We start from the raw sequence: 22,029 nt of genomic DNA on the forward strand, positions 1-22,029 counted from the left end.
GTGGGCCGTCAACCCAGTTTCATCATTGTGATGTGCCATTTGGCAGGCCTCCTTGGCAAATATACACTTCCTCCGATTGTATGTGCTTATGTACAGGTACTTGAAGATGATATCGATGATATACGAGGAAACCCCGGTAGCTCCTACTTATCTAAAGCGCCCAGACCCAGCACCATCTTTTCATTTTGCCTATATCTCTCCAATCTAGTGTTTCGGCCAACAAGAAAACCGTGGAGCGATTTTGATAAGAACACGCTTGCCTGATCGTTCAATTGCTTATATTATATCTACGCAATTATGGAAAAAAATCCGCGGATGACACTATCTCCAGCCCGGATGACACTAGAATTACTCCTCATATCTATAACCCCTCTGCCATCTCAAAAGCTTCAGAGCTGTATCTAGCCAAGGCTCGGTTGAAAGCCCACCCTGTCGCAAGCTAAAGAGCAGAGCAGAGCTACTATCTTAAAAGCTGCATGAAGTGGGCTAGATTTTCAAAATCACCACAAGCAAGCATCGTGACAACTGTTACCAAACTTTCAAGCCATATGACTAGCATTCCTCTCAAACAGGCTTCAGGCAAATTCCCCTCTGCATATGTAAACTATATTTCCGTGGTATTGCTATCGAAATCTCTAAAGCCACTCCCAAGTTCCAAGTTCCAAGCCCAACTTTCGCGACCGGTTTCCTAATTAAGCCTGCGAAAAATCCAGCTCAACACACAAAAAACCGCAGAGACTATAAATACCTAACAGAGCATGTAAGGGATTCGATTCGACATACCTGTCTACATGTCTACATAAAAAGACTCTCCAAAATATGACATAAAAATCATCTACATCAACTTAAAATACATCTCGGTCAAAATGTCAATCTTTGATCAAATGCGCGTACACGTTTACGACGCATTGATTTGCAGCTGCGAACTGGCAAGTGATCGATGCAATAGACCTGGGTCCCCTCTTGCTGCTCGAATGCCGGCTCTCGTCACATCGATTTGCAGCTAGGCCGTCTTGGGAAAAGTGATTATATCGACACTTGGACACCGTTGACAGGATCGAGTGTATCGTCTTTCCATTGCAAATCAGAAACCGTCAACATCGTGGCTCAAGCTTATGTAACGGCCTCCCCGTTTGTATCGTGCTCTAGGCCGGGAAGTTTAACTCTAATGAGCTGTAAAACCTGGGGGTTTCCGATACAAGCTTAGGTCTACGGGCTGGACTATGATCTACCGAGCGGGAGGCAAGAGGCAAGAGGCAATCGTCAGCCTTTCGTGAACCACGTGACTTTGTGATCACACATGGCCATGGTGCGTGCTCGACGGACTTGTTCCGACATCTTGTGATGTAGATTTATTTAGATTTGTCAAGTACACTTTTCTGTGCCCCGCGTATTGTTCTCTATCTAGAGCTCATGGGAGAGGGATCTGCACGCCAGAGTAGACCGCATGCCGCGACGCTTGACACGTTTCAATGGTGATAGGTTTGGGATAGAAATTCAAGTGACGGACCAATTCTTCAAGATGTGCTGGATGTACATGTTAGCAGGCCGCCACACAATCAATTATAGTCTTCATAACCACGTGGTACTGACCGCTGATAATTCTGCGAGTTCGAATGTGAAGCAACAAGATCTTAAGAGCTCCCCCGCTGACGTAAAGACTGGGTATTGGTCTTCACATACAAAAAAAGGGGGGGTCTAATTGTTTATATTCCTGTCCGCTAATCACGTTTGTGATATCGATATCTAATCACTGAATTCGGCTAATGAAAAGCAATACAGTCTCGGGCTTAGTGATAATTATGGATACTCTGATATTCCACTAATTGATCCCAAGCGGTGAACAGTTCACCAGGTCAGCCACCTCCCCGATTGCTTTTCATACCTAGATGGCCAGAACGTCTTCATCTTCATGAACCAGTCGGATCGGACCCTATGCCACGGTTCAGCTATTTAGTTCCCATCACGTTGCATATTGGCTTGCAACTTGATCGATAACATGTTAATCACACAGCGAACTTCGACACCTTGGCAGTGAAGTTCAGTAGATCATGTCGCATACGTACCCAGCGTTGGGTTCAGGCGAAGCGGGCGGGTACATAGCGCTCGGTTACATGCATGAAAGCACAACTGTTTTTGACAATTTCCCAAATCGTGGACGCGTTTACCCGGCATTGCGTCCGCCCGAGAGCCATAGTTGCTGTCGATCGAGCTAGTAGGACGACTTCGATTTCCGTGATACACACACACACACACACACGTACAGATTTCGATCAATGAGTTGCCGTGATGGTTTTGCAACAAATTCCGACAAAGGAAAAAAAAATTAATTAACTTCTGGTTGTTTCATGCACCGAGATCCGTGCTCGAGCGTCTATGTACATACCGGGTTTTAGATAATTGGCTATCGAGTGCAGGTCTCGTGGACGCCGGAGCTTCCAACGCCCAAGCCCGATTCGACAGGACACTCCCAAGTCGACGCCCCGATCTTCGGCTTCTCAGTAAACCGGGGAACATTGACCAACACCGTTTGGGCCAGCAAGGGTGGGGCTTAAGCTTCAGGCGTTTTCGATTACAGGCAGTTCGAAACGAAACCTTTCAAAGATGCTAAAATGTTGGCTTTGGGTTTGACAATGTCTTAGAGGGATATGGTTTAGACTCCCAGCCACCAGACTATCGCCATCGGTATCGGCGTCGTTCAAGTTGGGAAGTGTGGAGAAGTCCTGGAATGCACTTAAGAACCAACTTTGCAACACGGACCCAAAATTCAATGTTAGACAAAGCAAGTTGTAACGATTGGATATCGATTAACTTGGGACTTCTTGGAGATTCCACGAATGAAGTATCATCGATCCAAGGTCCCTCGTTCTGAAACCTTGTCTGCAATGCTACCGCGTAGACTATCAAAATCTCAGCTGTTACTATTAACAGAATTCCGGGAAATGCCAAATTAAATCCATGTTTATCCTCGTGCTAGCTAGCTATCGTAGATATCGATCAGTCGCCGAAGGGGTAGCCGTACGAGCGGTTCTATTAACAATACTTTCCCGGATATTCTGCTGATTCTGGATCTTAATATATCCGAATACTACGTGATATCTTAGCATACCATGGTATCAACGTGCAAATGTCGATACCTTGGAAATAGCCGATACGTACCCACAAGCTGAACTATCGAGGATATCTGAAGGTCAGGTTTTAATTTTCACTATCCTGAGGACATGGCCAATGCAAAGGCTTTCTGGTACCCAACAAACGGGACTTCCCTACGTACTTATGCACTGTGCACTGTACTTTGTAAATGTATCACTTTTGCGATGTATCATTTTTAGATTTAAGCCGATTCTGCGGGTATCGATTCAACGCGACGGCGTGGTCAACACAGCTGCACAGGAACAGCCTCTAAAGCCTAACCTATCGACAGGTCTTGTGTGACAAGACAACCTCCAACAATTTCAACACATTTACCAGTTTGACCTATACGGCAAATATATATCAGGTCTCTGAGATTTAATTAAGTCGGATTAGAAGCCCTATACAACTAATGCAGCCAATAACTAGAGTAAAGTATCAACTAATTCCCATAAAATTATGCATTTAGAAGCTTACACCCCTTGTAATTCGCTTGTATATTTACGTAACACCCACAATGTGACGCTGATATCGCATGACAGTTCATGTCGTGCCACGAACGGCTCAACTAGACTGCTCATTCGCGCATCCAATGCAATGCATACTCATTCTAACCAAAAAAATAAAAAACAAAAAAAAATATCCACAGAACTTCTAGCCTCCCTAGCAGGAATTTCGGGAACCCAGAATACCGGTACATCTGTGTGATTGTAAATTTCCTTCACACGTGGGTATTAGCGAGATGTCGCCTCCCGGATGCTTGGTTGCCACGGCCGGGAACGGTGGGTGGTTACATGTACATGTTGATACAGACCTCCCGTGATGAGAAGTCCGTCACATGCACGTATACCTCTTTCGAACACAGCGTGGTCTTTCAGGGATATTCTTGAATATGCCCGTACATGCACACTCACGTGCACGTGTTGGTGGTGAGAAATTAGATGGCAATGTAGGGCTCGCCGTTAAAGTTGTGGCAATAATCAACTGGTGGCATGCTATGGGGCTGGGTGGTATTCAGCTGCAGCTGCCACCCGCCCCCGCAAAAAAAATATAAGCAAGTACCCCCCTGATCAAGATACAAGATGGCCTCTCGTATCTGGAAGTCATAAAAGGAAGAGCATGCTAGGCTTAATTGCTGTTGGTGGATGTGAGAGCTCGGGGCAACTAAACTGTAGGAGCACACTGCCGACGTGGCAATGGGGCGTATCTGCTAATTTGCCTAATCGCATGGTATCTTTCATGAGTTGCATTGTCAAAATGCTGAGTCCCTCTTGGATTTACGAATGGGCCACTTCGGTCCGTGATCTGAAACATCGTTTGAGGGTCGGCTAGGGAAACCCTGTGCCAAAACAGCGTTGGTGAGCGCTCAAGCGCGAGTCGGATGTCAGTACGTGTAAGGCTAGGCCTATAAGTAGTCATGATCTGTTGAGATATCAACAATATACTATTATCCATGAAATGTACACGTAGGTACACAGGTTACTTGTAAAACGTAAATGCCTTAATCTGTTGTCTCGGTGGATAACCGATAATATTTCGCATGTTTTCGATGGGAACGTTATGATTAAGGTATTCATTAGATATAACTCACGGTAGTTAGTTGGGGCGTTCGGATGTTCCCACTTTGATCCTGGTCAGATTTGAAACATTTTGTGGGGAGATAACTGGCATTGGTCGTCGTAGATGCATTGTCTATTCACAAACATGGCTGGGGCGTCGCCGTATGTCGTATTTGCCTTTAGCAGTCGAAAATAGGTATTTGGAGCGAGAAGTGGGATATGCTGGTGAGAATAACTGATCTCGAATCCGACAGCTTTCTACTAATATGATATCTTTGGGTGCGAGCAATACAGTAATTGCCATACTAAAAAAAAAAAAAAGAAGCAGAGAAAGAAGAAGAAAGAAAGAAAGAAAGAATTGGAGTTAATAGATAGTATATTCCCTTTGAGTATATGGCTGAAAGTTTGAGGCAATTCGCACCTTCGATTATAGATAATGAAACGGAGTCTGTAAGTAATCCGTACGAAAGAGTGGATGCAGTGGGGCTACCGAAGCCAGAATCATGTAGTAGCGAGGGTATTTAGCGTCCGATCGTCGACAGCGCGAGCGGGTGCTCCGAGGCGAAATATGGACTAGTTTAGCTGATGAACTTAGTATGATCCTAGAGAACGGCCGTCAGCGCCTAAGCAAGTTGATATCAGCATTCACTACTCGTCACGACGACCATATCTGATATTGAAAGCACTCCGTCAACCGTTCCCTCGCATTGCATATCGGAGTTTTAATTTTATATAATACATTTCAGCCACGGCGCTGGAGCGAATAAGAAATTTAGGTCGATGACCTGGGTATGGAGAATGACCATCGGCCAAGTCCTAACTATTGATGTTTGATACTAGGAAGCTACTATTTGTATTATTATTACTATTATTTCTTGTTTTTAGAAAAAACAAGAGAATAATCGTCAAGTTTTAGTCTTGTGTCAAGATAGCCTTAGCTAACACATATTTGGGCGAAATCTCTGGTAGCGTTTATCCTAGTGTGGTCGTCGAGCGGATTTTGATATGTAGTATGTAAGTACTATGTAGACGGACGCGCCTTGAGAAAATCAATACCGGATGTAGATATATATGTGTCGCTAAGAACAAGTTAATAGTCTTCAAACACTAAGATAAATGGTGATATTTGGCGAGGGGAAAGAAAGTCACCTTCCAGCCTCGGGAACTATAAGCCAGAATCCTTCACGAGAGGAGCTGTGCAGCTTGTTGCATGTTGGTCGATCCGAGGCTTCTGCCTTAGCGATTATGGTTGCACTAAGGCCGTTCGCCAGCCGATAGGCTGTAGACAATACCGACTGTTCTGTTTACGGCAGATGTCTGGCTTCCGCGTGGTGCGTTTCTTTTCTTTTCTTCTTTCCCTTAAAAATAACATCACGCTTAGACAAACCCTCTTCACCTTTTTTTTTTTTGGGCCTTTGGCAAGGATCCTGTCTTCAGATTCAGAGTCGTCTCGACAAGCAGGATCTTAGAGACATTTTGTGGGGACAGTGTTTAGGGCGAACATGAAGGGTATGTAATAGTATGTCTCCAGTCCAAGCTTTTGGCATAAGCAATGCACCCGAACCAAAGTAGAGGTACTTTTACGGATTCGCTGGGACGATGTACGTGTACAAATCGTCCCTTCCATATCTCCACAAAAAGGAATAAAGTTGAGACAAGCGGGCATTTCTGTATTCAAACAATTCTTCCATTCCGACAAGGAGAATTTTCGAGAGGGATGCATCGATGGGCATATGTGTAAAATCGAGATGAATTTCCCACGCACAATCCACACCTGCCTGTTATATTCAAGCAGGTATGTATTAAGCCTTATCGCGTTTTGAAAAGTGTAGGTATTAAACGTGCTGCCTGATGCTCACAATCGCAATTGCCTCGTTCCCTGTCATCTTGACAGGCGAGCCTCCGGTTAGGTTTCGCACACGTTTTTTACTAGCGTTAGGCTATCGAATCGGGGAGAGGCGAGGGATAAGTGGGAAAAAAGCAAGGGAGAAGGACAAGGAAGAGCTTTATGGCTTGTGGGCACATTGTGCAGAGGGAGAGGGTGCCGTGCGCCTTTGGCTGGCCACTTTAAGGGATGTGTTTCCGATGTTTTGTTCGAGCTTCTAAAATAATACATCCGGCCTTCCCTTCTGTCTTTGTTTCGACGATAATATCTTCAGCTGAAGCTGGAACGGGGGAGGGCCTTAGCATACATACCTGTCTGTATTCACATAGACACTCACATTCTGGGCCGTGCAAGTCACCGAGGATCCCTTGATTCATAGCTAGTTTTCCGCAAGCTGTAGACACCTGCTTTCTGGTGTGCATTCCAACGTCATGGAATAGTGGCCGCCAGGAATCCTCTCCACCAAAGACCTCCGTGATAATTCTTTATATTTGGCGAATCTGTGGACGGATGGATGTATTGAGCCAAGCTAAGCAAACCCATACGTAGCCCAGAAAGCAAGCACGCACACAGAACAGTAAGAACGGTTTTGTTTCTGTTCTGCCTAGTGCTCATACATAGTGTAGGTGTGCTGCAGTTGGCGAGTCCACCCGCGCCAGGACGCTTCCATTTCCCTATCTTTGGCAAAACCATTAGTCTGGACCTCGATAACCAGCCGTGCCTCCCTCCCCTATTTCAGTACATAGCTAGAGGATTGGTTTAAAGTACTTAACTTAGCTTATCCACTGCATCCATCACCATTCATTGCATAGACGACACCTCTGTTTTAACACAACGGGTAGCGAATCGATTGATTGGATTGAACCGAATTGGATTGGATCGGGCTGAATTCGAGGAATATATACTGCTCGTTATTGTGTAGAGGACCTTAGCTAGGATCCTAGCTCCATCTATACAATAACCATCTGCCAAGTGCTGTTAATTAAGGGCATACTCTTTGGAGGTCCGGTCTTCGTGTTGCGAAAAAGGCGGGGGGGCTTTCTGGCCTGCTGAGGTCTTTCACAGCCAAAAAACAAAAAGGAGGTTTTCTCTTCCCCCCATTAAGTCCAGTCCTATCCACCCACCCATCACAGTTATCCTAAGGGATATCTATCTCATCGTCTTCTCTCCTCATCCTTCTCCTCTTCCTCGACATCGTCGGGTTCACTTCCCGCCCCACCAACCATCTCCACCCACCACCACCACCACCACCAACCATCATCACCACAACCACCACCACCACCATTATCATCGTCATCATCATCATCTCCAACGTCTATCCAATATATTTCTTCTCCGACAGACTACTCTCCTTGCATTCTATATATAAATTTAGTGTTCCATGTTTGCATTCATACATACATAAACTCACACCCACACACCCACACACAAACAGCATACTCCCGTAAATATCTGGGAGGCTTTTCCGACTTTGTTTGCTCGACATCGCCTGCTTCGGAACTCTTGTGCTAGCACCATCTCTCCGTAACTCCGGGTTTATTGGCCACTCTTCGGACTCCTCCTCTCACTAACGGAAGAACACTTATATTGTCTCCTCTGTATCTCGAATATTTCTGTTCTTCCCACCCCTCAGCTCTAACTCTCGAATTCATTTCCTCGAAACCTCCTGTATTCAACAGCAGCTGCATTTAGCGAATGGATTGTTCCCGACCGTTTACCTGGCCCGACAGGATCATCTGAGGCGACATCTGGACACTCGAATCACCACGAAGCGGCTGAAGCCCTTCCCCTTTATCGATTTCCCCGAAACCAATATTTTTCACCTTTCAATATATTTATATTTATATATATTTAAACCGACTCCGACCTGAAAGGTGTTTTTTCTTTTTTTTCCCCCCTCTTCCCTCTCTCCTACTCCCGAAGAGAAAATAAACTAGAAAACTATATTTCCTCGCTTCGCTTAAGAAAAAAAGCTTCTTTATTCTGTCGATACATACACCTGTTCTGATCTTTAGGATCGAACAGCATTCAGGATGATGGTGATGTCGAGCCAAACGGCTCACTTCCCGAGTAATGGTGGACAACAGCGACAGGCAGCACAGGTGCCTCGTGGGAGATTGCTAAATGGTAACGGTAGTTTTAGTGAGGGCAGAAGACCGAGATCGTCGAATCCGGTCGCTCCTGCTCACTCACCGTCTCCGCCAGCCATGTTCGTCCGAGCTTTGTACAATTACGCCGCCGATGACCCGACAAGCTTGAGTTTTCACCAGGGCGATGTTATTCAAGTTCTTACACAGCTGGAGAGTGGCTGGTGGGATGGTATTGTCAATGGACAACGTGGATGGTTCCCGAGTAACTACTGTGCCTTGGTTCCTAATAGCGACCTAAATGGTGATGAGAATTCCGGTACCCAGCTTGAAGGAGCCGATGAGGACGCCGAAGGCCAGGATTACGAAGATTATGAAGATACTGAATCGGATGAATCCGACGGTGATGGACAAGGAAGGGGCTCCCCACAATTACCCCTGGAAGGACAGGATCATGATGACGAGGCTGCTTTCTGGCTTCCCCAAGTGACCCCAGATGGTCGCTTGTATTACTTTAATACTTTGACAGGGGCGTCAAGAACAGAGCTTCCTCTGGAAACCCCAATCTCGTCAACGGAATCCGGACCTCGACTTCGCACGGAGTTTGCCGCTCCTGACTCGACCCGTCCTCCTCCGGAGCTTATGGCTGCCGGGTTGACTACCGACGAGGCTACAAATGGAGTAGATCACGATGATGGCGCTGATAACGAATCCCAGGGGGACGGAGAAATGCTCATGTTTGCTGTTCACAGCCCGGTCAGGGTATGGAAATCTCCAACAACAACAATCTTAACATCGGTTTAAGGTTGACCACGTTTTGCTGACATGATCATTAGGAAACGAATAATGCAACCACGCCAGACCGGACATCTGCACAGTCTGGCAAGGCTAATGGCCAGCGTGCGGGTGATGAGCCCATTTTGAACCGAGAGCTTTTTGGTGGAAATACTGCTGGTTATGATATTAACGCAGAGAACGAGGGTGAGTCAATTATTCTCTATAGTTGGATTTCTAATCAACTGTGTGATAGCGTCTGCGTCTCCTATACCTATGGTTCTTTATTTTATTTTATTTTGTTTTTTTTGCTAATATGACCGATCAAGATGCGAAATTAGACACTGTCACTTTCCATGACGACATTCTCCCAATCCCAGCGTCCTGGGACGCTCTTATCGAGGAAACGCAACATGCCATCGCAAGATACCGCCAGGCGATCATGCAAAGGCAACGTATGCAATATGTTTCACGAGCGGAAGATATTTCCGACATGCTTCGCCTGATTATCGGTGCTGGCTCTTCGACAACCGACAACCATTCTGGACAGCCGACAATTATTTCTTCGAATAAGGCCTTGCATCCACATTTCCGGCATTTCATGGCCGCTTTCTCAAAACTGGTTCTGTCGTCCCATGTTGCTAGCACGGATTGGCCACCAGCTGATGCTGAGGCTAAGTGCCTTGCTGAGGCTGATGAGGTGATGACTGGTGTCCTCGAATTTGCTAAGGTCGCACGTGCCCAGAAGGATGATGTTGTTCCACGACTGGGCCCTGGATTCGTTGTTGGAAGTCATATTGGAGGTAGTTGGTTTAGCAATGGCCTTGGCAACCCGAACTCTAAGCAATCTGTTATTTTCGGAGAACGTGATAGTCTCAGCGTCGCAACCACTCCGATTGACAGCCAATTGGTAGAGAGTCTGAGAGGTTTGCAAGCAGTCGTTGTTCCGGGTCTTAGGACTCTGGAAGATGCTCTGGAGACACCTGGGCCGGTTACGACGGTTCACCAACAAAACGTTGTCGGTGCGTTTGTAATCCACGCCGCGCAGACCTCTATGGAATCTATGCGTGCTTATTTCCATTTCCTGGAGAGTATCAATCTTGCCCCTCTTGCCTCCGGGGGTCGAAGCCCAACTCTGTTGGATTTCGCAATCACCAAACAGCGCTTGTATGACTCTTTTGCCGACTTGTTCATGGCCGTCCAATATGTCACAGCCGAGCTTGCAGATGAGTGGACAAGTTTCCAAGGCCTACCGCTTGAAGATAGACTTTCGGAGGTCCGTTCATATATCAGGGAGATTCAGCAAGGGATCCAGAGTCTTGTGTTCACGGCCGAGCATCTGGTTGAAGAATTCAACGAAAGAGCGGCCAAGGCACCAACAGAGGATGGGCACAAGCCATCACAATCTAGTCCTTCCACTGCGAAAGCTGCTAATGGTGGTAAGACCCCGGTCCAGGCGATTCCCACCCGGGGACGTGCTGGATCAACTGTTGGTGGACCTCTCATTCTCCAGAACTCGGATAAAATCCGACGTATCCTGGGTGATACGCCACTGGAAAAGGGTGTGCCAGCCAAGGAAGAGCCTTCCCCTCAAGAAAAAGTACCAGAACCAGACCCATGGTTCCTCGCTCCTGAAGTCGAGGATGAAAACGAAATACAGTACGCCGATAAAGAGAAGGCCACCATTCGAGGTGGTAAGCTCGAGTTGCTCGTCGTCAACCTCACAAGACACGATTCTTTGGATGCCGATTTCAACAATACTTTCCTTCTCACCTACAAGTCATTCACCACTGCTAGCCACTTGTTCGATCTCCTCACAGATCGCTTCAATATCCAGCCACCTAATAATCTCAATACTGCGGAATATAAACTATGGGCAGAACGTAAGCAGAAGCCTATCAGACTGCGTGTTCTTAACATCCTGAAGTCGTGGTTTGAAAACTTCTGGATGGAACCTAGAGGCGAGGCGGAGACGGAAATATTACAGCGTGTTCTCGATTTCGCGACGGCTGTGATGGCGCCCTCATTCCCTGGAGCTAACGTGTTGAAGAAACTCGTTGAGATGCGCATTCAAGGCCGTGATCCGGCATTCGAGAGGGTCATGATCCGGACAGATGGTGCCAAGCCTGCCCCGATTTACCCTAAGAACATGCGAAAGCTGAAGTTCTTAGATATTGATCCATTGGAGTTTGCTCGTCAATTGACTATCATTGAATCCAAGGCTTATACCAAGATCAAAGCAACCGAGTGCTTGGGCAAGGCATGGAGCAAACCTGCTCCTTCAGACTCGAGCCCGGATCCGGCGGAAAACGTTAAGGCCATGATTTTGAATTCTAATCAACTCACTAATTGGGTTGCGGAGATGATCTTGAACCAGCCTGAAGTGAAAAAACGTGTCGTTGTCATCAAACATTTTATTTCGGTGGCTGAGGTGTGTAAACATTTAATCTAATAGCCTTAAGTTCCCTGATACTAACTAGCTCCTAGAAATGTCGGTACCTCAACAATTTCTCAACATTGACTGCCATCATCTCGGCTCTGTCAACCTCTCCGATTCACAGATTGAAGAGAACTTGGGAACAGGTACCAACTCGTACGATTGGTATCTTGGAAAGCATGCGTACTCTTATGGGCACAACAAGAAATTTTGGTGACTATCGTGAAATGCTTCACCTTGTCAATCCGCCTTGTGTACCTTTCTTGGGTAAGCACTGCAATGTTTCCTATTTATCAGAACTGTATTCTAACAATGTCTAGGTGTTTATCTTACCGATCTTACCTTCATCGAAGACGGTAATCCGGATCTCATCAAGAGTACTGATCTTATCAACTTTGCCAAGAGAGCGAAGACTGCTGAGGTTATCCGAGAAATCCAGCAGTATCAGTCTGTACCATACGCTTTGGAGGCTGTAAAGCCACTGCAAGAGTATATTCTATCTAATATGCAAGCCGCCAAAGATGTACACGAGATGTACGAGGTTTCCATCCAGATAGAGCCAAGAGAACGGGAGGACGAGAAAATCGCACGATTACTCCAGGAGTCTGGATTCCTCTAGAGGAGGACGTTCCCACGGCCTTCGAGCGGTTATAATGACGCAAAGAACACGCTACGTAATTCGAACCCGGTTTAACGTAGATGTTCAGTATTTGTACAAACAAAAAATATACCCATCACATTACGACCAAAAAAACCATTTACAATCGCAAGAGATGTTTTCGGAACGGCATGATTTTCTGGGGTTTTCGGATCTGGTTACGACTCGCATTTCTCTTTACACCCATGATTCCACGGGCCCTCTTTTTTTAAACAAAATTCGGGAGCAAACAAGGTTGCTTTTGTCGATACACGGAGAACAGTACGAAGAAGCGCCAATGACTTTTTTTTTTTTTTTTTTACATGCTTGGAGATTATGGTGTTTCCTCAGCTTCATTACATCATGCGATTTTGCTTCATTTTGTTCCCGCTTCCCCAGAAACCTCCATTAACTCTTCGGCATAGCCTGCCATCGCTTAAGTTTACGAAGCCAGCAAAGTGACAGGTTTGTTTTTCACTTGGCCGGTCTGACCCTTCTGGGCGCCCGCACGGCGTTGCATGCATACACTTTTTAAACAGAGCCCGCATATGCACTGCATCCCGTCTACAGTTGTGTACATAGCGAAAACTTCCATTCTTTATGTGTATTTTGTTTCCTCACGATGGTACAAAACCACACAAACATTGTTGATTCTACTTGCGGCGCAGCATATGTATTCTCTATAGTCTTTACGATATCATTGCATACGTCGTTGACGTTTATTGTCCGGTACAAAAACTTTCATTTTTTCTTCTAGTATAACAACCCTTCATAGTGCTCTCTTCTATTGCATTGCTTCTTTACGACAGATATCACACCCACTGGCAGCTGTTGTTCTCCCCTCTCCCCGGGTTTTCTGCTTTTTCTATAGCTTACGGTTGTTATTCTGAGCTATTTGGCTAAGTATTCAATATTATGAATTTTCTTCTATCAAATCCTAAATTGCAAGAGTGTGATGTCGTATGCTTGAATTCCTGGGGGGTGAATAGGTTTAAAAGGATATAGTGACATGGAAATCCTTCATAGCATTTAATGAAGATATAGATCGATCTATGATTGGATCTTTCAGTATGAGCTATATATCTTTTTATAAATTAAAAATTAATTGCGGATTGAATCTGATCATGATTGAATCCCACTGTATGCGTATACGCGCCATGGAATTTACACCACTACATATACCTCCCACTTAACGTTACAACCCGCAGTGATCTACATCTAAAGCTGCATACGTACACTTCTTCATACCTCGCATTTCAAGTTTTTTCTCCACTGCTAGTTTCCGATCAACCATGTCGCTCGAAGCCATTATCCACGGGACATTCATCGATGCTCCAGCCGCACGATCTCTCAGAGTTCGCGAGAATGTTTTTGTAGTCGTTACAAACCACGGTGTGATTGGGCAGATATGTACGGAGGAGTCACATATTCGTGAAGAATTTAGGGGTTTACAGATCATTCAATTGGAGAAGACGCAGGCTATTGTGCCTGGACTGGTTGATTTGCATATTCAGTAGGCTACCATTTAGAAATATCCTATAGATATTCTTAATCTTCTTGAAGGACTTGGTTTTTTGCTAATTATATATGGTCCGGCGGTAGTGCTCCACAGTTCAAGGTCAGTATTTTATGATTTTATCCGGTATTTGCAACGCGGAAAATGCAACGTTCTGTTTGGGCACAGCATGGTTGATATCGAATGTCTGAGTTTAGCAATTGGGCACGAAGACGGATATACCATTGATGGAATGGCTTCAAAAGTAGGCTGTGTATATCCTTTATACATCGTCAAACCAGTTCTCTCAATACTAACGTTAGATTTTACCCCCCGGGTAAAATTACAAAATAAAAAGATACACCTTCCCCGCTGAATCCGCCTTCTCATCCCCAGCCCACGCCTCGAACGTCTACCCAAAGCTTCTTTCCCACCTAATTAAAAACGGTACAACCACAGCAGTTCTCTATGGTTCAAACCATCTATCTGCGACGAAGATACTAGCAGAGTCATGTGACAAAGCCGGTATTCGTGCTTTTGTGGGGAAAACTTGTGCGGATATGTTGACGCCTGAGTATTATGTTGAAACGACGGAGGGGAGTTTGAAGGATACGGAGGAGTTTGTGAAGTGGTGTTTTGAGAAGTGGGGGAGTGGAAGGGAGGGGAAGATTAGGCCCGTTGTTACGCCTAGGTTTGTATGTTTTATTGTCTTCCCTTTGTGCATTCCATCTTGTTTTTTGCTAGAGGGATGCTAATGAGGGTCTGGTATTTTGAAGATCCCAACTTGTTCTAAAGAGCTCTTGAAGGGATTGGGAGACATTGCACAAAAGTACGATTGCTTTGTGCAGAGCCATGCGGCAGAGTCTGTTGATGAGGAAGCGCTTGTTGAGAGTCAACATCCCGGTCAAAGAGATGTGGAGATATATCAAGAATCGGGCTTGCTAGGTAACAAAACGATTCTGGCTCATTGCTGTAGGCTGAAAGATTCCGAAGCTGGAGTGATGGAGAAAGTTGGTGCAACGGTAGTCAGTTGTCCGTAAGTACATACCTGCATTATCTAAGATCTACAAACACGTTAGGGTGTGGTATAGTTAACTTTTATTAATTTTCTGATGAATAGATGGTCAAATATTCTCTTCGCCCGTGCTACGGTTCCAATACCGCATTACAACTATTCATTTCCAAATCTCAAAATCGGATTGGGTACAGATATAGCCGGTGGATTTGGTACCATGCTAGATAACATGCGTACAGCAATCCTTCAGGATCGTATCGACTCCTTTGCCACCGTCAACCGGTCAAACATCACCACCGACTTGGATATTAAAAAGGAAAAATGGACCGTAGATTTCAAATATGCTTTTCACCTTGCTACGGCGAGTGGTGCGAAGGCACTGGGGATGGAGGATATGATAGGAACATTTGAAGAAGGAATGAGGTTTGATGCTTTACAATTAGATTTGGGACTTGATGGAGAAAATGGGGAGCATGCGAAGGCGATGCGGTTTACGAGGTTTGGGGATGAGAGTGTGGAAGAATTGTTTGAGAAGTGGGTTACTACTGGGGATGATAGGAATGTAGTGAAGGTTTGGGTCGATGGGGTCGATGTTTCGTGAAGGAAAAGTTGTCATCTTATAAATATCTTGGAGGGTATACGTATTGCAATATTGACTACATCCCGGTGCGATACAGGGCGAGAGCCAGGTAAATGATTATAGTAGTTTTTAATTCCGTACTTAGTTTTGTAGCATGAAAACCAAAGCACCAATTGAACTCCCCCATATGCACCATCCTCGATGATCAGCTAGTCGAGAACCGGGCCTCTCTAAGAGTTCTTGATCATATCAACCACGTCCCCCAAAATACTCGTCGGCTCAATTCCTCCAGTAATCTCAAACGGCCTCCCGCCTTGTTCACCAGACTGAATCATCTTCTCAATCATCTCCAAATCTGCCAATGCATTCTCCGGACTCAACCCTTCAACTCCTTTACCATTCTTCACCGATTCAACAAAAACCCTAACTTCCTTCTTAACCCCACTCCACTCATTCCTATCCCCTCCGAATTCCGTCCACTCCTCCGGCATCTCCAATTGTTTTACTACTACCTTTGGACCGTCTGAAACCTTTACGGTTCCTTGTTCACAGACTATGAACCATTCGAATACTTTTGTGGCGGGGGTACCATGACTCATTGCGAAGGTACCACATACACCGGATTTTAGTTTAATGGTAGACATGATGGTGTCAATTGGAGGAAGATGTGGCTGGGCCAGATTTGTGAAGGCGGATAGAGAAGCGATTTGGTCTTCGCCGACTAGACGACGGAGAGCGGCTGTGAAATGGACGCCGGCGTCTAGACAGAAACCACCTTGGTACGTTGGAACTTTACGCCATGCCGTTTCTTTAAGTATTATACCCCGTTAGTAATTGTAACAATAGGAATATATATATTCGGAAAGTTGGTATTTATGTCTTACCGAAATACTTCCCACCAGGGGCAACAAGTTGCAAAACCTCAACATGGAAAGCTAGAACTTTCCCAAGACTCTTGACCTTTTCCTCTGCGTAGTCGAATGCAGGCCAATATCTGAAGTTCTCGGCAACAGACCAGATGAGATCCGGCGCGTTTGTTTTCTTCCATCTGATCAACTCATTTGCGGTGGCAAGATCCTTCGCGACCGGCTTCTCGGAGAGAACGTGCTTTCCGGCTGAGAGGGCCTTTTTGATGAATTCAGGTTGATGGGGGATTGGAAGGCTTTTTTGACATGTTTAAGATTAGCTTCCAGGCCTGAACTGTACGAGGAGTTCACAAGAATGATTATGAGAGGAACTCACGCAATGATCACAAAAGCGATATCGCTTCTTTTTAACAAATCGTCCAAGTTGTTCCCGGGTTCGGAGTCATCAGAGTAAACGTCAATTGGAATGGTTTCATTAGCGATGATGGATTCAACGGATGTTTTTCTACGAGAGTAGATTGCTTTGAGAGTCAAGAGTTCTGGATCCTGAAGACAGGCGGGTTTGTGCTGGCTTCTGTGGATATTGAGTTCCGGTGTTAATTGTTAAGCATATTCACGTTAGGTATATCTATATTTAGGTGTAAGTATAGACTTACTCGACGAAAATGCCGCTGCCAAGTATAGCGACGCCAATGGGAGCCATGATTGATTGCTATTTCTTAGCTTGTCTGAAGGGGTATTTAAAAGCTATGTAATAGAAGTCCAAAGATTGGAGATATTATTTGGGATGGTGTTGATGCTGTTGGATATTAATTGAAGCTTTGGATTGTAGACCTGTCGACGTCACTGCGCGCTAATCAAGAAAAACTTTAGTGAACTAAAAATTGAATATAAGGAGAATTCGATTTAAAAGTAAAGCTAGGAGAAGATCGAAGATATGCTACGTTAAATGGTAAAACTAAAGAGAGAAGGGGGGGGGAAGGTTTCTAATATACGTAATTGTACGACGAAAAAGAGAATTCCTCTTATGCAGAGCAACTATCAATCGAATCTTAGTAATACATACTATAAGTAGTTAATGCCAGATATCCTGCGCATTCCAGTCGGCTCTACTGGTATATTAGCTGCGAAAGGGCCAAAATAGTCTCATTCACCGAATTCACGCCCAAGTTTTGCGCACTAGACCAGCTTTTCGCGGAGTAGTCCAGGGTAGGTGCGTAGCTACCTAGCCAGCTGTCGGAGCTCAAAGGGGAGCATTAGTAATTGATGCAGTTTCGATACCACGGCAGCATTACCTACTTATGCAAGGGGCTTTGGAAGAGCTCGACCATGTCCAGTCTGCATGTCTCATTCTCGGATCGGTGCAACCTCGGACATGCAGGTCTGTTCCTAGGATCCTATGCGAAAAGCGGGTACTCTAACGAAAACGAGAATAGTCTGTTATGATTTTGTTGAAGGGAAGGTACTTAAGTGTTCATTGATTAATAATTGTTCCTGTTGTACGTATCCAAAATACCTAGTTACAATATACTGTAGGCAAAGAGGGGAAAGGCTAATAATACAGAGCATTGAAGAGAGAAGGGAAGATATAAAGTCCATGCTGTCATCCAAACGCCAATCCTGGTATCGGAAGTCTAGATAAGAAAACTCCCGTGAAACAAGAACGAAAAGAAAAAAAACTGTAGGCACTTGCTGTATGCGTACTCTCCTCGAAGCACGGGAATATATGAAGAAAAACTTCAACTTGTAGGACCTGAAAAATGTAACCACTGAAAACGGTCTAGAACCTGTACAACCGAGAACAGCAAACAAAAGGGCGCCCGAGGTCTATAATTTTGAACGTATTGCTTCTAATCGAAACCTATTACGATTCTCATGTTAATCTCGCTCGTTCGCAGGGAGGGGGCTGGTGTGACATACTTAACATCTTTCAAAACCTTCGACACCGGCTGCCATTTTGAAAACTCGTCGAGGAGGGTCTGCGCCTCTTCTTGCAATTCATCCTGCACTTTTTTCTCTTCCAACATGCCTCTCATAGCCCACGGAAGGATATAAGGGTTTGTTGCCGAAGGCAACTGGAATTCCTCTACTTTTAATGGCACCCGGAGGAACTCCTTGGTCGTGGTCTCCAACGTGTGCCTAACCCCTAGGTCGTAGATTGCTGCGTCGTCATAGATTCTCGAATGTCCTTCCCCGGAGTATAAACTTCCTGCTAGCGGACTGGATAGCTCTCTGATGATCCCATGGTCTCTTACACCGATATTCCGTAGCTTCAATGCCAGTCCAACAACGTGGGAGATGAAATCCGGTGCATGAACTCGTCCGTCAACAAACACAGCCCGGTAAATGAACGGATGACTGATGTTTGAGAAGGTTGATGAGTATAGCGAAACAAGCTGGTCGTCGATACTGCCCACAAAAACTAGCTTGACCCCATGTGCGAGCACTGCAGTAAGTGATTCGACATACTGTAGAGACACCTCGCTCTCTGGACTTGAAAATTCGAACAGCTCCTTTGCTGATCCGCTGAGAATCCTCGAATTTAGTTCGCCAAATGGACCAAGATTTATCCCCGCCATACCAATTATTCCAATCTTTGACTTTTCGACTAGCCCATACTCGATCATCCTGGCCACCAAATGTACACCGACGGGTGTCCCCTGAGAGTGACAGCAGACGAGAATGAAATCCGCAGCTTCAATCACATCTAGCTTATTCTCTAGCAGCTTCCACAGCACTTCGACCCTATCAGAAACCCGACCTTCACCCTCCAACGCAATCTTCTCGATATCGACGCTGATATTATGTTTGTCGGCCCATCGTTGAATTGCTGCGGCTCCCTCATTTGCAAAGCGAACTGATGTACCTGTAGGTTCACCGAGCACTCTCTGAAGAATCTTCATAGGGAAGAAACCATGTACACCGATTGCAACCGCCTTGCGTATTCGAGGGAGAGTTGGAACGATCGAGAGATGAGTACGTGATACTACTTTAGGGGCTGACCAGAAGCGATTGACAGCAGAGCTTAGCTTGAACCATGGGCGCGATTGTTGAGAGTAGTAACAAGAATCGAATGACGGTACGAGCAAGTTCGGTGGTAGTACTTTTTGCAAATTCTTCGCAGCTGGAGATATCTCTTTGGGAGCAACGGGAATGGATGGTGGCTGCGATCCAGAAGCTGAGCTTGGCCTCAACCTTATTGAGTGCGGTGATTCGCTCCTCCTTTTGTTGCCGTTTGTGGTTTGGACTGAAATTTTCGCTTTTTGAGGGTCTGCTTCAGTTGAAGATCCAGCCACCGCAATTTCACCTGTTTCGACCGTCTTGCGCCCGTCGGTTTCTGGTGCTGCCTTTGACCACCAAACCCATGCCGCCCCTCTCGCCAATAGACCTTCAGGTTGTTCGTGTTGAGGTGGCGCACTTGTTGGGTTCTCTGGCATACTAGCTGCGGCTGTTCCGTTATCCTGGGAGAACTTTGTGTTCCCATCCTCAACTTGAGCCGCACTGCTCTCAATCTCTATCGACTGAGGTGCATCATATGCTGTAGTATCGCCAATGTTGGTAGCTGGTGCACTTTCGCTTGCCCCGTACCAATACCCTAACCATGATCCCTTGGAAGCTTGTGTAGAAGCTTGCGTAGCTGTAATGGTAGCGGCGGCAGAAGTATCGTTTGCTGGGGGTGGTTCTTCGGCTGTAATCGTCACCTTGGGAGGATCGACCATTGTTGCCGGCGCGGTTTTAATGGAGGCCATGCTTCCATTCAGGGCTCTCTTTAGACCTAGGTTCTCCGCACTTCTTACCTTCTGTACAGTTCGATGATCGGCTTTGAGGTTCTCTATCGATGGGAGATTTGGGGGCGATTTTGGCGTCATCGAACCTGTTGGTGTCGCAGCTGCCGCTGGTGTAGTTTCGTTATCTGAAGGTGGTGTGGCTTCTGTATTTGTCGCAGCTGGATTCGGCTGGCTTCCACCCCACCACCCTCCTAGCCAACCCGAGGCTTTCTGTTCAGGCTGCTCTAGAATTTCAGTGTTGGCAGCGCCTTCTATCTTTCCGCTTCCTCCATTTGCTATTGATTTTTGCTTGTCACCTGTATCAGATCTGGATTCCTCTTGTGATCCTTTCGAACTGGTATCTTCTGGTGCACCAGTTAACTGGGTGGTTGGTTTTGGTGGGGATAGGACTTTGTGCATTGGAGAAGGTGCTTGTGGTGATTGTGAAAGTTGGGACGGTGATGGTTCCGAGAAGGATGGTGTTCTTGTGACGGGTTCTTGATCTAATTTCGTACTAGCAGTTGTTTTGGAGCCGGTCCAGCGAGTGAGGTTTTGGGGAAGCCGTTGAGGAATGGTTTGGGAGACTGCTTGTAATGTTTCAGGAACCTGAGACTATTGGGATTTAAGGTACGTCATTCAATTAGTTTTAGTATTAAAGTGGTGGCATTCGAGAATCCAGGGGAGGGATTTAGTTAGGGTTGCTTGCGTACCTTCACCTTGTGAACGACCGAGGCGGTTGATTCCAACGCCGATGCCCGAGGCTTAAACATTGCGGAACCGGCCACACTTGCATCATCCCGGTGGGTGGTGACGGTTGCTTGAGATGTAAAAGAAGTTGTTGACGTGGAAGCTGAAGGATTCTGCTGAGGTGTGAATGATGAGGGAGGTGTAGAGGACGAGGAGGTGGCCTTCTTGGAGCGTTTCTTGCTCATAGGAGCGCGATCTCAGGTAGCGTTAATATGGTCGGTTAGAATAAGAGGAAGGCCGCAGCTGCAAAGATGGCGGTGTCCTTTACGTAGAGATAGCGAACGGGAAGCGGGGAAGGTACGACGATAAGGAAGGGGGTCGGAGGAATTCGGGGTAGCGGTGTATGTAGAATGTCGGAAGGGAGATGACGAGGCCGAATGGATGGACGGAAAGGGTGATGATGATGATGCGGGTCTGTTGGCTTGTGATTGATCTGGGCGATGTGATTTGACCGTTACAGTTAGGAACTCGGCAAAAACACTAAACGGAGCTGCAGGCAGATTGCTATTCCGGCCAGTATAGTACCAATACTGAATAAAAAGGTAATGCGAAGGTGTTGTTTAAGCAGGTACAGAATTTGATGGTGATATGATAGGTATCATACAAATGGAGATGATGATTGATGAAGTTGTAGTTTTATTTAATTCAAGATCTTCGAGGTGGTTATGCAATTTATGATGTTGTTGGTTCTGATATGTGTTGTGTTTGATTCTCCCAATATTTCCACTTATGGAAGATCTGACGTAAGTCCGACTGGGATATTTATATCCGATCACTGCGCTTACACACGAGCGATGAGTCTATATCCGATTGGAGATCACCTGACTTGCCAAGACCTCAAAGTGGCTCCAAAAAACAACTCGTCGATGCAAAGTGGTGCTCGCCAAAGCTGACTGGAAGCTCTTTCCCCTGTCATCTAATCATCCATATCCTCTCCCAATCCACATCAAAACGCTCGTCGCTACTACCCACCCACATCCGCAGACCACCCCCGATACTACATCACACTCTACTCCCTCTGCCACCCCCACACATCACCGCTCCGCAA

At 45.9% G+C, this 22,029-nt stretch overlaps 4 protein-coding genes across 4 annotated transcripts; 2 read left to right on the plus strand and 2 right to left on the minus strand.

Moving 5' to 3' along the window:
• Window positions 1–8,609: 8,609 nt before the first annotated feature.
• On the plus strand, window positions 8,610–12,493 carry AOL_s00004g468 (uncharacterized protein; the record flags this gene model as incomplete). Its single annotated transcript, XM_011119117.1, has 5 exons — window positions 8,610–9,425; window positions 9,500–9,644; window positions 9,767–11,868; window positions 11,925–12,141; window positions 12,195–12,493. The coding sequence occupies 5 exons, from the start codon at window positions 8,610–8,612 to the stop codon at window positions 12,491–12,493; spliced, it is 3,579 nt and encodes a 1,192-aa protein (XP_011117419.1).
• Window positions 12,494–13,803: 1,310 nt separating this feature from the next.
• On the plus strand, window positions 13,804–15,622 carry AOL_s00004g469 (uncharacterized protein; the record flags this gene model as incomplete). Its single annotated transcript, XM_011119118.1, has 6 exons — window positions 13,804–14,024; window positions 14,114–14,129; window positions 14,225–14,271; window positions 14,365–14,701; window positions 14,783–15,042; window positions 15,127–15,622. The coding sequence occupies 6 exons, from the start codon at window positions 13,804–13,806 to the stop codon at window positions 15,620–15,622; spliced, it is 1,377 nt and encodes a 458-aa protein (XP_011117420.1).
• Window positions 15,623–15,831: 209 nt separating this feature from the next.
• On the minus strand, window positions 15,832–17,170 carry AOL_s00004g470 (uncharacterized protein; the record flags this gene model as incomplete). Its single annotated transcript, XM_011119119.1, has 4 exons — window positions 15,832–16,409; window positions 16,486–16,763; window positions 16,844–17,041; window positions 17,124–17,170. 4 exons carry the CDS (start codon window positions 17,168–17,170, stop codon window positions 15,832–15,834), a joined length of 1,101 nt encoding a protein of 366 aa, XP_011117421.1.
• A 1,147-nt stretch (window positions 17,171–18,317) lies between these two features.
• On the minus strand, window positions 18,318–21,166 carry AOL_s00004g471 (uncharacterized protein; the record flags this gene model as incomplete). The annotated part of the gene is made up of 2 exons (XM_011119120.1): window positions 18,318–20,846; window positions 20,945–21,166. 2 exons carry the CDS (start codon window positions 21,164–21,166, stop codon window positions 18,318–18,320), a joined length of 2,751 nt encoding a protein of 916 aa, XP_011117422.1.
• Between the last annotated feature and the right edge of the window lie 863 nt (window positions 21,167–22,029).

This window comes from Orbilia oligospora (assembly GCF_000225545.1).
Source record: "Orbilia oligospora ATCC 24927 unplaced genomic scaffold scaffold00004, whole genome shotgun sequence".
Lineage (NCBI taxonomy): Eukaryota > Fungi > Ascomycota > Orbiliomycetes > Orbiliales > Orbiliaceae > Orbilia > Orbilia oligospora.